The 15,745-nt window shown below is 40.8% G+C and overlaps 1 protein-coding gene across 1 annotated transcript in view; it reads right to left on the bottom strand.

Moving 5' to 3' along the window:
- The window catches only part of cast (calpastatin), a 30,013-nt gene extending 21,359 nt beyond the window's left edge, over nucleotides 1–8,654 (bottom strand). The window contains 1 exon segment of the mRNA XM_054616114.1: nucleotides 8,491–8,654. Coding sequence (XP_054472089.1) covers nucleotides 8,491–8,565 — 75 coding nt within the window. The 5' untranslated portion in view covers nucleotides 8,566–8,654.
- Nucleotides 8,655–15,745: the final 7,091 nt, after the last annotated feature.

The raw sequence follows: 15,745 nt of genomic DNA, 5'->3' as shown, positions 1-15,745 counted from the left end.
TATTTGTTCTGTCAGAAGTGAAGAAACAATGCCGTATATCCAGGCCTTCCACAACAACGGCCATTAAAGCAGTGGCTTGTGTGCCTGTAATGAAAACTGATGACTAATGCTGGGCCACACCCGCCAAACCACTGACACGCACACACATGTGAATCAGGCTGGAAGCAGCTCCTTAGCTGTGTAACTTGAAACTTGTCTAAATGGTCAGTAGTGATCACACGGATCCCCTCAGCTCAGAGGTGGAAATGTCCAGTCAGTGTTATAAGGAAAAAATGTAGAGCAGACTTCTGACTGAAGTTTCAGTGCAGACCTGAACGAGGATGAACATTATTGCTGCGGGGAAGATTGAGAGCAAACAGAGAGCTGGGTAAACTCAAAAGTGATGTCATTGGTCAAAGTTACTTTAATAGGCCACCTGAGCTGACATCGTACTGTTAATATACTGCAGTCACATCAAAGTGAGCCAAAAGGAAAAAAACACCACAGCACTTTATCAGCATTGTACTGGTTTCAGCTACCAGTTTCTAAAACTGTGCTCTGCTTCCTTCTGAGCAGGGTGAATATATGTTACTTCTCTCTGTTTTGTTATTTGTTTATCAGCCTTTTATTTCAATCTAACACGTTGCAACTAAGGATCGAGAAGAGAAGCACAAGCATAAATCTTCTATTTCGCTGTTCTATATTTGTCTATCATGTGCACTCTGACTCATACTTGTTCTTTATAAACAATAAACAACAAACCCTGGTTCACAGAAGTCTGGATATTGTAAGATAATGTTGTTTGAAACCACATTAATAGTTGTATTTAGACCCTGATGAAATATTAATTATCATCAAACGTTAGTGCAGTATCCCTTAGTGTATACAGTTGATTATTTACTGTTTATTTTTGTTGTTTCCTTGACGACAACTGCTCTCGGGGTCCATAAAAGTCCCAGTAACACTATCCCAGTAATCTTCAGTCTCCTGCCAACTTTCCTTAACTTTACGTGCGAAAAAGCAGCAAATTTGGATCACCACAAACTGCTGTTGAATGCCAACAAACGAACGTTAAACCCCCAACTGTCTGATCACAACTACAGTCGTCAAAATGATGCCAGTTATGTCAGACAGGAAGCACTTCCACACACAGACATTGACAAAAGAGCGAGCATGAAAGGGAAATGCTGTCCGGATACATACCATAAGTTTGATTGTGAGTGTGTTTCCTATGCTGCTGGGTATACTACCAAGATGCTCTCTTGAGGCTGGTTCGCCTTAGATTCCAGCTCTGGAAACACCGTATGTCAAGCAAACATGCATGCACACAAACACGCACACACATGTAAACACACAAAGACACACACACGCCCAGCTGGTGAAAAACTTGCTGCTCCGCCTTCATGGAAGCTGCACAACAAGCCTGTGCTGCTCTGGCTCCACCTCCTCAGCAACAAGGCAGCAGAGCAGGCTCAGTCAGATTGGACAATCGGACACAAAAAGACACACCTACTGCTCACTGGCTGCCAGGAAAAATAAATAAGTCTGCTTTAAACTTCGGGCTGGGTCAGGGTTGGGCTTTTGAGACGAGGGATGTTGCAGCTCGATAACAGACACGATGGCCTACATCAAGATATTTGCAGGAACAGTTATCGTCGAGGCAGAGCTTAGGGATGAAGCAGTGATGAGGCAGAAGCCGACTTGCTGCAGCAGTGTTGTTGGCAGAGTCTGGTGTGTCTGACTCACTGCTTAGGAATCTAGACTGCAGAGCCTCGCAAACAACAGAGACAGTGTGTGTGGTTGCAAAGAAAAGAGGAGAGCGAGGGGGGATCACATCACACGTAGTCCAAACCAAACCCAAAGACAGCCAGAGCAGAGAGAAAGAAAAACTGTTAATCTAAGAAAGACACATTTGGACATAAAACACCGTAAACAAGGTGAACACCAGTACAAGCTCAGAAATGTTTTCTCTTTGGCCTTCACAGCCCAGACAGGAAACACAGCCCCCTGGACAGCGGCCAAAAGTTATGTAAGAATTTTAGCAGTGCGACCTTTTCCCGTCTAAGCACACGCACACTTTCAGCATTGATTAGCTGATAGTTTGGCACCTCCTGAAGATAATACAGAGGCTTTTAACTATTTCTCAGATAAAGCTTTCCTCACCACAGAACATGTCAAACGTGTTAAAAAGGGAGAGGACTTTGGATGACAGCACCCCCCTGTGTCTAAAAATACTCATAGCACTTGGATGAAAATGAATGGAGGATTGTATGAATGACACGTGAAACTGCTCATTCTGTCTGTCAACATATACAAGTCTGTTGTTTTATGCTGAATGGACAAAAGACTGGCATATACTGTATGTGTGCTGCATGTGAAGCCAATGCAAAGCAAAGGAACAATATGTTATTTATGAGCAAAATAAAGATTTTAGCCATGTTCCGTAAAACCACACTCAGCTATACAATGTAAGCTTTGTAAGGTAAAAGAACCAAGACAAAAGGAAGAACAACATTTTTCAGCATTCTTTGGTGTCATTTGCTGTGTGTTTAGCAACGAATTTGACAAGACATACAGCTACTGTAAAAATAAAAAAAACTGAACTTCTGAACATGTAAAGACTTGCTTTAACAACATCCAAGGCAAGGATCCGTTATTAGCTTGAATGAAGACACACAGAACTCAGAAATGAGCATGACATGATGTGCTTTTGGTAGAGGAGAGTTTCTAAATTCCTCTAACTTTTATCTTTTTGTCTAAACATATCTTTCAAAAGGACAAGTAGGTAAATCTCCTCAGCTCGTTGCACAATCCCTGCCCTGGCATTTCCCTGGCAGAAATATTTGTGTCTGTTTTGGGACCTATCAAAATAAATCTTCTCTAACAGCTTTGCCCTCTGCTTTTGTGTCTTTGACTCTGTGAGTGTTTAAGTGTATGTGAGATAGAGACGTTTCATGCATGCTTACACTGGATCCAAATGCCTTACTTGGTAACCCCTGGTAACACTTATCTTTGTTGACAACTAATGAGCAAAAGCAGACCGCAGACGCACCCATCCAGTGGGATTGGCCAATCACAGTGGTGAAGTTGGAAATTGGGGGGTTTCTAATCTGAACTTCTAATTCTGTTCCTAGGAGTTCAAAGGAAAACTCCAAGTGGGAGGCTGTAATGCCTCATGGTGGGAAAACACAGGACTGGTGTTGTATATTTTTGCTGGCAAGAGATCGCAGTGAAAAACTGTACACTATGATAATTGGTAGAATTTAGATAGATAGAGAGATGGGTGAGAACAAGAAGCTCTAAAAAGCTATAAAAGCTCAACTCAATATGAACTTCTTACAAGGAAGCCTTTAAACCCTGCAAATGAAAAAACCTGTTGTCGACAAGTACAAAGTCTAGGCAGAAACACCCAGGAATAACGTAGAGAACAGGAGCAACCTGGATAACTTGTCAAACCAGACTACTACTCCTCTAAGTAACACAGTGACATTGGTTAAAAGGTGCAATTTGTAATGCCTAGCCACATGCTCCACAGAAATAGGGGTCAGAATTTCTACAACTTGGTCCATACAATCTAGATTAACAGTCATTGGTTAGTTAAAAAAAATAAAAGATTTAAATCGCTTCCTCTCACAGTCCAAAGACATGCAGCTAAGGTGCATTGAAGACTCTAAATTACCCGTAAGTGTGGATGTGAGTGTGAAGGGTTGTCTGTCTCTATATGTCAGCCCTGCGACAGACTGGCGACAGGTGAACCCTGCCTTCACCCAGTGACAGCTGAGATCTCCAGGAACTGGATAAGCAGGTTACAGAAGAGAGAGAGAGAGAGAGAGAGAGAGAGAGAGAGAGAGAGATTTAAATCCAAAGTGGCATGATCGAGAAAATAAACCGCACCTTCGTCATGGCCTGCCCACATCCAGGAGACCACCCCACCGGGAATAGAGCATGCAGCTTCTCCGGGTAAACGGACCTCCAGTCCAGTAGCCTTACATTTTCAGACGTATACCAACTTTCATCAGTACATGTGACATTTGATCATTAGTTTCGTCTTGTTATGACTTTTGGACTAGAGGGAACCAGATACCACGGTTATTAGGATTTATTAGGATAACTATTACTTTATCACTAAATTGTATCAGTAACATCTACTCTCACACTCACTTTTGGCTAAAGGATATCAGTCAGTGCAAGTGATTGCATATATTTTCCTTGAAATTATGTTCGTGTATTCTGTTACACTCCTATTTAAACATTTGTCAATCAATTGGTCTAAGAGCGAGCCTGTTTCTTTAAATCGTCCTACATGCCCTGGTCATCTGCTCTCTACCTTTACTGTGCAGAAGTCACAGCGCATGAAATAAATTGGAGTTAACATCAGATCTCCAACCGATCGTCTTTTTGAGGCCTAACATTTCTGTCAGAGAATATTTAAAGCGACAATGACTGCCATCACTGAGGGGTAGAGCAGGAATACTTGAAAGGAATATACATCCCAGATTTACCTTCATTTTTTTCTCCAATCAAATCCACAGAAATGGTTCAACAAGATTATGTTCAGTGTACCTATGCAAATGTAAAGAGCCTAAAATTATCCTTCAAACTAGCTATTCAAAAGATAAAGGTGGGTTAGGGACACCAGAGGTTTGTATTACTTGGTTTACAACGGTGTTACTCAATATCCTGAGCATACAAGAAAAATCATGTTAATGCAGATAGCTGGAGCGGAAGATTGATTTCAGAAATAACTTCCTTCTTCTCTCCCTAAAATATGATAAGCACATCAAAATCCCGTGAGTAGAGCTTTTCAAGGTGTTGAATCCCGCCCTGTCAAAGTTTCTTTATGTTTTTTGTTGTATGATAAATCTTTTATTTTATTTTTTTTATCTTCTTTTCAAATTTAATACATACATTCTTTTATAAAACTTTTGTTTTTATTTGTTCGGTTTTACTTGCTATAGTCAACACAAAAACACAGAACAAAGAAGCGCTTTAGCACACAATCAAATACTCTTTGCAACGCTGATGAGCATTAGTGAGCAAACAACAAAGTGTTATTGTCCAATGTGTTTCCCCCATTGTGTGGGCAGCCACTATTGCATGTAGATCAGCTTGTTGAGACTTGAATATCTTCATTTATTTTTGTTAAGGGTGCCATATCACTGTGTGGTAATGCAGTCTTAATGTGCAGGCTGTTGACTCATGGTGCGTTCAAGCATAGATAAGAGATATGAGAGTTGGCCGGTGAACAGCACTGAGTGTATATCACCAAATCCAACCCAGAGAACACACATGGTAATCAGAACAAGAATAAGGTTATTTTGACAGCTCCATTCATGAAAAAACAATGTTTCTCTGGCAGCTAACTTTTTAACAATTATAAACACATGATTACAGAGTGGTGACTGCGGTGTATCAATATCAACAACAACAACAAAATCCCTTGACCCCTGTGAAACTCTCCTCATGTGCACCCATATCCCCCCACCCTTACAGTAAGCTATAGCTGTCCTTTGCTCTGCTACATGTCCATGTACCATCTCTAAATTTAGCACTGTACGTTCCCCCTGGTTTGTTGACCTGCCACACTAGAAACACGCACCAAATATTAGTTCCTTCCTCTACTTATTTACTCAGATTGAGCCTATGTCTTACCTCTGTAGAGAAAATAAGATCATCAGGATATTGTTGAGACTTGTCAGCAATTTTATCTCATGATAATCACAAGCTTGCTAACATGGCATCATCAACTTCAGCTTTCCACTTTCATGTGTTTATGTGAAGCGATACCAAGAATCTCAATCATTATATCACATTACAATTTCCAGTAAGCGTCAGGCAGCCGGGTCTTCATTACCTATTACTTGTCGGGACAAACATTAGAGCACCAGCTTTTCCTCAAGCGTGGAAGATGTAAACCGACAGCAGAACAAATGCTCAGTAAAGAGTTTGGTGCTGAACAACATCATCTAGCTGAAGCACATTCTCAGGTGGAAGGCCTGGAAACTCTCCCAGATTTACTTTTACATAACTGACACGACAAAAGCTCTCAACTCGAGCCAAACTGACAGTGACGTGAGAAATCTCACAAGTCTCAAGGAGTGCCACACGGGCCATCGAGATAAACACCAACATTTAAAAACACATCAAACATGAAATGGAAAAATAATATTTAGCTGTGCAGGCTTTGTGTAAACAAGAAAGTCTGTGTATTTATGCTCGTACGTACATGATGTGCTCTCCCTCTCTTCCTGGCACAAGCACGCACACACACACACACACACACACACACACACACACACACACACACACACACACACACACACACACACACACACACACACACACACACACACACACACACACACACACACACACACACACACACACACACACACACACACACAGCCTCAGGGTTTATTACAGAGTGCCACATAATGAACAGCATCTGATCAATACAGCTGACGCCCTCTTGCCTTTAGCCTATTTGGAACACTTTATTTATTTTGTTTTTTGCACACCGTCAGAAGTTTATGACATTTGAACTTCAGTATCCAGACACCTTGTGACAAGATATCTTTCAAATAGACATGGCACAAGACACAGGTGGTCTGTGGTGATTTATATCATGGGAAAACAGAGGGAACTCCAAGTCTTGATTTGTCATTTCCTGACAGAGGAAAAGTAAACATCAGATTTCCGTTTGGTCAAATGAGTCAGCAGAGGCTTGAACACTATTTTGTTCTGAAGACAAACTTTGTGCTGTAGGCTGACACAATAAGAACAAGCAGTACCTTTCTCAAGCTCTGTGCTTCAGGACAATTTTGAGGTTCTGTAAAATTACACTTTTAGTTCTCTATGTGTCAGAGACAAATATTGTGCTTTTTATGCCACAACATTTGATTGCTATACTTACTAGTTTATATTGCCAATATTATTTTACAATCACAATCTGTGAAGACCTAACATAAGGCTATATAAAGTACTGGTAGTTTAAATTTGTTCAACAGGCAACCCGCTGCAACAACAAATGCTGCTTACACGTGAATGAAAGTATCGTAATAATCAGTAATATAAATAATACAGAGCTGCATATTCATGAGAGAACTCTCTGTAGGTTCATCACTATGAGCGACACCAGTCACATTGTCTTGAATAGAAACTCTATTATAGCTGCTTTAAGTAAATCCTTTTGAATTCTGAATTATTTTACACTGTGGTATTGCTTCTTACTTATGTAAAAGTCTTTAAAAATATGTTTTACTAAAATTACTGCTTAGTTCAAAGACACTAATACGATTATTCTCAGTAGGTTTGGAATAATGCAGATATACATGATGTTAATAAGAAATTATTTATAAGTCCACTGCAGTGTTGAAATAGCTGTAAATTGTATCACAGTATGAAACTGTGTCAAATGACTCAGTGACTCATGTGAACAACATCCACTTCGCTCGACCTCTCTTCTTGCTCCATTTTCTTCTTGTCATTTTCAGACTTTGCACTGGATGTTCAGTGCAGATATGTTTTTCCATTGGTCATTTCCCCGTCAGTGTACCACTGACAACAGAGAGTGGTGGGGAGGCAGACTGCTGCAGCTCCGGCCTAAGAATTTTAAGCCCAAAACAAAACAAAACAAACCTCAAGAAGTCAGAAGGCTATCTGTGCCCAGTCATCCTCCCAGGACACATTTGAACTTTTGACCCAATAAGTGACTAACAAAGCTCTGATAACAAAGTACTGACATCAGGACAGCCAATGTAGACCTGTCACATATCACAGTTTCTGCATGATGTAACAAAAAATAATGGCACTGAGGTTACAGGAAATTACATCCAGTACATGCTATTCCAAATTGTGCAAAGAAAAAAAGAACACTTAAACTTATTCCAGCTACACACCCTTTCATAATGCTCCATCTGCCGCTGCAGTTTATCACAGGAGAATGCTATTTGGGCGAGACCTACAAACTCAAAACACTGTCCTGGAAAAAAAATACCAAACCTAATGTTTTTTTCTTTATGAAAATGAAATGAGAATACCCATCTTCTCTTAACCACCACCACTAACAGGAATCTATCAGTTTCCCCTGTGGAAGGTACTTGTCGCAACAGGTATAAACAATGCAGGCCTTGTCAAAGCCTTGGTTTAACATCTGACTACTACAAAACTCACACTCTGTATCTGAACTCCCACAGGCTGACCAAGAGCCTCACATTCCAGCAGAGAGAGAGAGAGAGAGAGAGAGAGAGAGAGAGAGAGGTCTGACTTGGATTGGGGCCAAGACAGTTTCCTCCCCATAAGAGTTTTCCCTACAAGTCCTTTGTTAAACACACAGCACAAACTGGACTAACACAACTAACAAAAGAAAGCAGTATTTATACGAGTAGCTTTGCAGTCTGACTTACAGTAACAAAACAAAACATATGTGTATACTTTTGGATTAGTTGCTCAGCACATACAATGGCACAAGCAGACACACATAGACATACAGGCAAACACATCTGCACACACCTGCTCCTCCACGGACACATCCTGCAGGGCCTGGCCGTCCTGTGGGCCTCGGATCCAGGTCAATAACTGGCCCATGTTGGCTGAAAGTGCCTTCGAGCGTGTCTATGTGTGAGTGGATGTCTATGAGCCTCTGCCTTGTCTGTCGGCTTGCAGCATGTTTCCAACTCACAGGGAAGGGAAAGGGAGAGGGAGAGGGAGAGAGGGGGCGGAGGCACCCAAGGGGGGCGTGGTCGGGGAGCAGAGGGGCCAGAGGGAGACGGCTCAGATGTGGAAGTCACAAGAGTGGTCGGGCCGTAACTCTCTGGGCTATAAAGGGAAGTGAGCTGACCGTGGACTGACACCCACCTGATGAGGGGTCACATCTGAGCTGCCTCTCAGGGAAACAGATACTGCTTCAAAACACACACACACACACACACACACACTAGGGCAAACATGCATAAAAATATGCCTGGGCAGGTGTGTAAAACTATTTCTTGCAGTGTACTGAGACAATATCCAAGCCACTTATCAACAAGCACACACCCATATTTGTGACATACAGGCCTTGAGCACACACAGGTATAGAGACACATGCATGATTGGGTACACACTACTTTTGTACACGCAGCAATAAAAGAACGCTTGTGTAACCACCCTGGTTGCCTAATTGCCTATGAGAATAAAGGGAGGGGCCATACTTTAGTTTAATAACACATCTGCTTCACCTATCTGTCAAGAAACACAAGACTGAGCTTTCAACCTTGGCATGTTTTCGAGTGAGATCACCACCTCTGATATCGATTGAACCCTTGTTATTTCTAGTCACCATGTCAAAACTATCAATATGGACTGGCTGAGCAAATAAAAGATTGTGATCTTTGGCAAAATGAAGGGATTTCATCATGGTTCTGTGCATTAAAACAGCTGTGGCGGCAGCAAAGAATTTAGGGAGTGTTTCTACAGAACACATGACTAATAGATTTAGCTTACAGCATGGGTGTTGGCTTTCTGAACCTTTACCCCCCCATACTAAGAGACATGCTTTCCTTTAAACTGTATTTGAGTATCATGCAGCAAACTACAGAAGTGGAAAGACAGCATTACATTCAATACTACCTTCTATGAAAACACAAATACACACTGTGCAGAAAAGTATATTCTGCCTTTACTTTACTGCAATTCCAGACATATCTCTGAGGCTTCACCTCACCTATGACTTGGGTGTATCTTGCATCCTTTTGAGCAGATCTTGGGTGGGGTGTGCAGTGCAGACAATACAGTCTTTGAGTGAGTCACTGCAATGGAATCAGTCTGAGCCTTTTGCTTGTTGTGTTTTAGTGTTTTAGTAGCACACCTCAGCAAAATATGGAAATAATGTACTGTACTATTAGTGAGTATAAACTGTCCAGACATGACATTACATTACATTACAGTCATTTAGCAGACGCTTTTATCCAAAGCGACTTACAGGAAGTGTCTTCAACATAGGTATTCAAGAGAACTACTAGTCACCAGAAGTCATAAGTGCATCTCCTTTCTTAAACAAGCATCTCAAAGCATAAGCTCCTGTTTGTGCATCACGCAGGTTGGATGGTCACTAAAACTCAAAGTCCAGGTGGAGTTGTGAGCTCTAGCTTCCCTATACATGCCACATAGAATAGTTTAAGGATGTCAAATACAATTCACTGGCATTGCAAAAAGTAAAATTATTGCAGGTGCAATATTATACTGAAACTGAATGACAAAAACAGAAATCCCTATTAGATTTCTTAACAGAATCAAGACATAAAGGCTACACATAAATTAATATCAGTGGACATGGATAATTAGAGACTATTAAAACAGGGTAATTTACTGTCTGACAGGACTTCCAATACAGACAATGAATATAATTGAATAGCATTAAAAGCTTATAACTGTTGTTCATTAATTTACAAAGAGCCGCTCCGGGGGAGGGATGACTGAGGTGAAAGAGACGGGTGCATGTCGGTTCTAAAAACATCAACACGCCACACAGAGGCGACAGCAGTAATGGCTACGCGTCAAAAATCACTCTCGGAGTCAAACTTGAACACAGAAACATGACACACATTTTAACACTCAGTGGGACTAACTCTTCTGGCGTATTAACATCTCTGAATATTCAGGCGCGCATAAACGTCCAGAGATCCGCTCAGAACTCTTCGGGAGTTCTTTATGATTCCAGAACTTGCCTTAGAATCTTCACGTTCTTTCCTCCAGTATCACAGTAACGGTACTCACGTGGTAGTTGTCTGTACATTAACGGATGCATCTTGTACAGGAACTCCTAGTAGCTGATTCGGCATGCTTTTAATGTTGCCAATGTGACTAAAACCAAACAAACAAAAGACAGGGCTTCAATTGTTGCTCCCAGGTAACACATGACTCCATGGCAACATTATGCTTCCTGTTTATTGCCCCGAACGCATTATGGGAACTGTGGTTCCGAAACTTCAGCCCCCTACAAAACGACTTATCGTAGGGGTTAGCCTACAAAAAATATTATTTTACAATGGTGCAACAAGAAATATTACCAAAGCTCAGAATGTCCCATCAAAATGGTTCTTATGTTCCTTCAACACCAACAATCTCCTCTACCCATTAATAAAACCTACAGATATTAACCTATGCTGAAAACCTGTGGACATGCAGGAAAAAACTAAATTGTGTTGATGGAGGCAATGTTTGGGGTCTGCAGTTTTCTGAGAGCAAGCCTTCAATGTCAGACTTTTAAAACCCTGTGCTGTATTTAATCTGATCAACCAGTGTGTTCACACAGCAAAGGAATGAAGTCATACAAGTTTGCTTTTCTAACCCTTTTCTCTGTACCCGATGACTAAAGCATTCAGTCTATGGTACAGCGGTACGTACATGTTGCAATGTAAATGGACTTCTACAACTGCTCGTGCTTGCCCATGTGTGTACACACAGGCATCTGCCCATGCAACCACAGCGTGGTACATTTCCAGTCAGACACACCTTTGCACACATAGTGTAATGCCAAATGATCCAGCCTGTAACTCTAGCTGCACCATGGAAACCAAAAAGATATATCTTGTGTTTCAACCTCCCAAAGACCTAAAATGACTAGTATCACTTGTATGGCATTTGAATTTAGATTTGAACAGAAATATTCAGTTTAGTGACAGGAACAAGTGATACTTTAACCTCAACATTTAGAATAGGAGCGTTACCTGAGAGAATAAAGTCAGTTAAATATGAGTGAAAATGAATGAGGAAATGTCCAGATGTTGCCATAAATATGGTGCCAGTGCCACATAAGTGAGCATTGACTCTTCTGCTATACTGGCCTTCTTCTTTAAATGTAGACCCATGTCGTACTACAGTCACCAGCATAGCAGTGCAGACATCGACAAAATCTGTCCATCACCACCCCACATACTGGCTCCCCTATGTTCCCGAAAAGGTACTGGGCTTCTTCACCAGCTAGCCAGGAGTGTGTGAATGCCTAACCACTTTAAAGCCATTTGCAGATAAATAACTTTTACATCATTTAAAAAAGACATCAGAAAATAAATATTACAGGTCAGACATTATGTGTTATTTTCTAAAAAGATAAAGACGGGTTCCTTGTAAAGATAAAAGCAGTTTAGGAATATTTGGATTTACTGCCCCTCCTCATCAACATGGGCTGGTTTACAAACAAACAGCTCTTATCTGACAAATCAGCATTAGCGCGCTCAAGTGTGACTCAGCAGAGGGAGACAAAGAATACTGCAATGAAAGCGTTAGCCTTTTACTTAAAAACAATACGCAACTTGTCTACTCTAATGCAAGTATGTTACGAAAATCTCGCTTTCCTTTATTGAGTCTATTTTCATGACCACAGAAATTAGAGAGCTTGTTTTATAGAAATTATTAAATATATCCAAACAATTTAAATCCTAAAATGAACACTATAAAAGACAAATAAATCAGAATGGGATCCATCCCACATTTAGGCGAAAATACTCCTGTTTTAGATTCTGCCTGTATGGGGAAAAATCAAGGACTCGTCGACTTCAGAGAACATCTGTGAGACAGCAGGAGGAGTTGAATCAGTACCTTGCCATAGCAGGACCCTGCAGGGGGATAGTAGGATGCAAACCTGCTACTATGATGGACTTCAAGTGGGGCAGCGACTGCTTCTCCTTGCTACACACACACACACACACACACACACACACACACACACACACACACACACACACACACGCACCAACTTGTTAGCGTAAGTGAAGTTCAATGGAACGTCTGTACAGGATGCAGTCATTTCAACCTATTGTATTGTGTCGGGGTTTATTGATCTAACATCTGACCAAAAATCTTTCATATATTTCTTATCTTCTTGTTTCTTTTCTTGCTTTTTTCAAGATTGTGAAAGCCTAATGCTACCTAATAAAAAGCAAACATCAGATAGTATTTTATTAAATTTTGGTATTTGTGTAAGCAATGATTCAGTATGTCATTAAAATAAAAAAAATGTATCCTTACAAAATGTTCAACATAAATAGTTTGGAATGTGTTGAAACTGTAGCAAGACAGCGTATTTTACATCCGATCCTAGGGAATAACTGGGACTGCAAGTGTGTGTGTTGGAGCTTATCTCAGTTTAAACAGACACACACCCTCATATCTAAACACTGTGTGTGACAGAATATGGACAATGCCCTTACAATAATTTATTTAACTTCTAAAGGTTGTCTCGTGCAGCCAATGCCAAGTTTTAAAGAGCAATCGCAAAGCCCTTACAAATTCAGACAAGTTGTGCTGGTTTAGACAATAAAGAAACACATTCAGCGTCTCTACGGGTGCCAACTATTAGTCAAGTGTTGTTTAAGAGTTTTGCCAGAGGGTCAAATAGCAGAAAGAGGGAGAAGTTGCAAATGTACTCACAAGACTATTCCAATATGCTGCGTACGCCATGAGGGACTAGGAGGGAAGTTCTTGAGAGCACAGCCCTGAAATAAAATGTTCTACCCTGCACTGCCACTCTCGCCCCGTTCTCACCACAAGATCTTGTGTCTCATGCCTTCTCAAACATTGAGCCACTCCCCAAAAACTTACTTCACTCATCTGTCTGTACTGTAGCCCTCTTCTGACTCAGTCAACACTAAATGCAATGAAAATGCATTGTTTGTCCTGTGGGATACCTGGCTCTTCCGCATAACCAAAGAAAAATCAAGCACTGACCAGTATATATATATATATATATATATAAATAACCCCCACACCCACCCACACCCACACACACACACACACACACACACACACACACACACACAAAAGACACACACAAACACTCCCACTAACAGTTGCATATTTCCACGGAAGGAACTTGAAACTCCTCTATTGTGATTTTTTTATAGCTAAACTGCTGAGGGTGGGTTTGGCCAAATAGGAGAACCACACGAACATAGCCTCTCAGCTACTGGAACCCCTGATGTATGGATTGACTGATGGTGTTGATTCACAGACAAGGTTAATCCATGCAGCGATCGAAGACTTCACAAGCATAGAACATGTGTTCTACTTGCACACATTGAATAACAAAGAACATATCCATATGCTTTAATGGAAACTGTGACGTTGTTGCCTTTGAATAAACCATGTGGTGTGTGTTTTGGAGATGATTTGCATCTGTAAACACATACTAAACTTGTACGATCAACTTGCTCCGTGTGTGCCATGCAATACACTTACTTCTTCTGCCTCCTTTGGGTGTTTATGGTGACCATGGCCTCGTCTCTTGTGTGGCATCTTTAAAACAAACGGGTGGATTCACTTTTCTTTAAGCTCACTTCTGCTCCCTCGGTGCTGTGTTTGAGAGTCTCCAGCCTGATCTGCCTCCTTGCAGAAAAAATAAGTTGCCCCTCCCGCCCAGGAAAACTCTGTCTATGATGATTGATTAAAGTATGCATAGGCAAATATTTTCGCAGTGTGTGTGTGTAGCCTATTAAAGATGGGGTTGCAGCAAGTAAGGTCTTGTACTTTATCAGGATCTTTGATGCTTATGTTGTTCACAGACTTGTCGATGCTAAAACACAGATTTGACATATAGGTGATCATATGAATGTTGAGAGGAGAAAAAGTGCGTTAAAAGTGTGTGAGCTTGATCCATATAAACTATATATTATAGACATAATATTGTATCAAATCAACAAGCAACACAGGAAGAAAGGAAAACTGGACTTTTTTTTCACGACGGGACACGCCCCACAGACCAGGGAAGAGTTGACTCACCGCTGATGTTATACTTTGTTTCCTCTCAGGAAGCTGGTGCGTTTATTTAGCTCAACGGCGACCTCTGGTGGACAACAACGGGACTGTCTTCAGTCTGCACAGAGCCACTACTTACTGAAGCTCTCCAAGGATTTATGGTGGAGCAAATAGTACATCATTTCCCTCTTAACTGTTGTGGAGTGGAAGTATAAAGTAGCAAGTAAAAGTGCCTCAGAATTGTACTTTAGTGCGGCACTTGAGAAATGTATAGTTTTACACAGTCTTATACTATATATTTGCTATAATAACATTACATTACATTACATTACAGTCATTTAGCAGACGCTTTTATCCAAAGCGACTTACAGGAAGTGTATTCAACATAGGTATTCAAGAGAACTACTAGTCACCAGAAGTCATAAGTGCATCTCCTTTCTTAAACAAGCATCTTAAAGCATAAACCAGAGCAAAAGTATAGTGCAGAGGCAGATTACTACGAGAACAATAATTGCAACAGACTAATACGAATATAATAAGTGCTACAAACTACTACGAATAGGATAAGTGCAGTAAACAAATACGAATTCAATAAGTGCAGCGAACTGATACGAATACAGTAAGTGCAACAACTAAATATGTTTTATTTCCCTGTGTTTCTTACCATAGTGGTTTTCTTTTTCTTATCAATAGAAGGGTTACTTCCATAAATTAGGTATAATTGGCATGAGTAGTGCATATATTTGAGACAAAGATTAATACCATATGCAACAACACGAAAACTAATTAAATTCTGATCAACAGACTTGCTGTGTGATCAGCAGACTTGCTGTGTGATCGGCAGACTTCCTGTGTGATTGGTGCACTTCCTGTAAGTCCACTGACTCATCCTTTGTCATTTATCTGTTTTATGGTACATACAGCTCAGATTTCAGTGAAACAGGGTGGATGAAAGTGATGACCATGTCTGATGTCCGTCAGTCAGATGCCCTTCAGAGACACAGTCCATCTGACCTTCACACTTGCTGATAAC

Source organism: Anoplopoma fimbria, chromosome 17 (genome assembly GCF_027596085.1).
Source record: "Anoplopoma fimbria isolate UVic2021 breed Golden Eagle Sablefish chromosome 17, Afim_UVic_2022, whole genome shotgun sequence".
NCBI lineage: Eukaryota > Metazoa > Chordata > Actinopteri > Perciformes > Anoplopomatidae > Anoplopoma > Anoplopoma fimbria.
The sequence above is the reverse complement of the archived record's forward strand: the minus strand, read 5'-3'. Positions and strand labels throughout refer to the sequence as shown.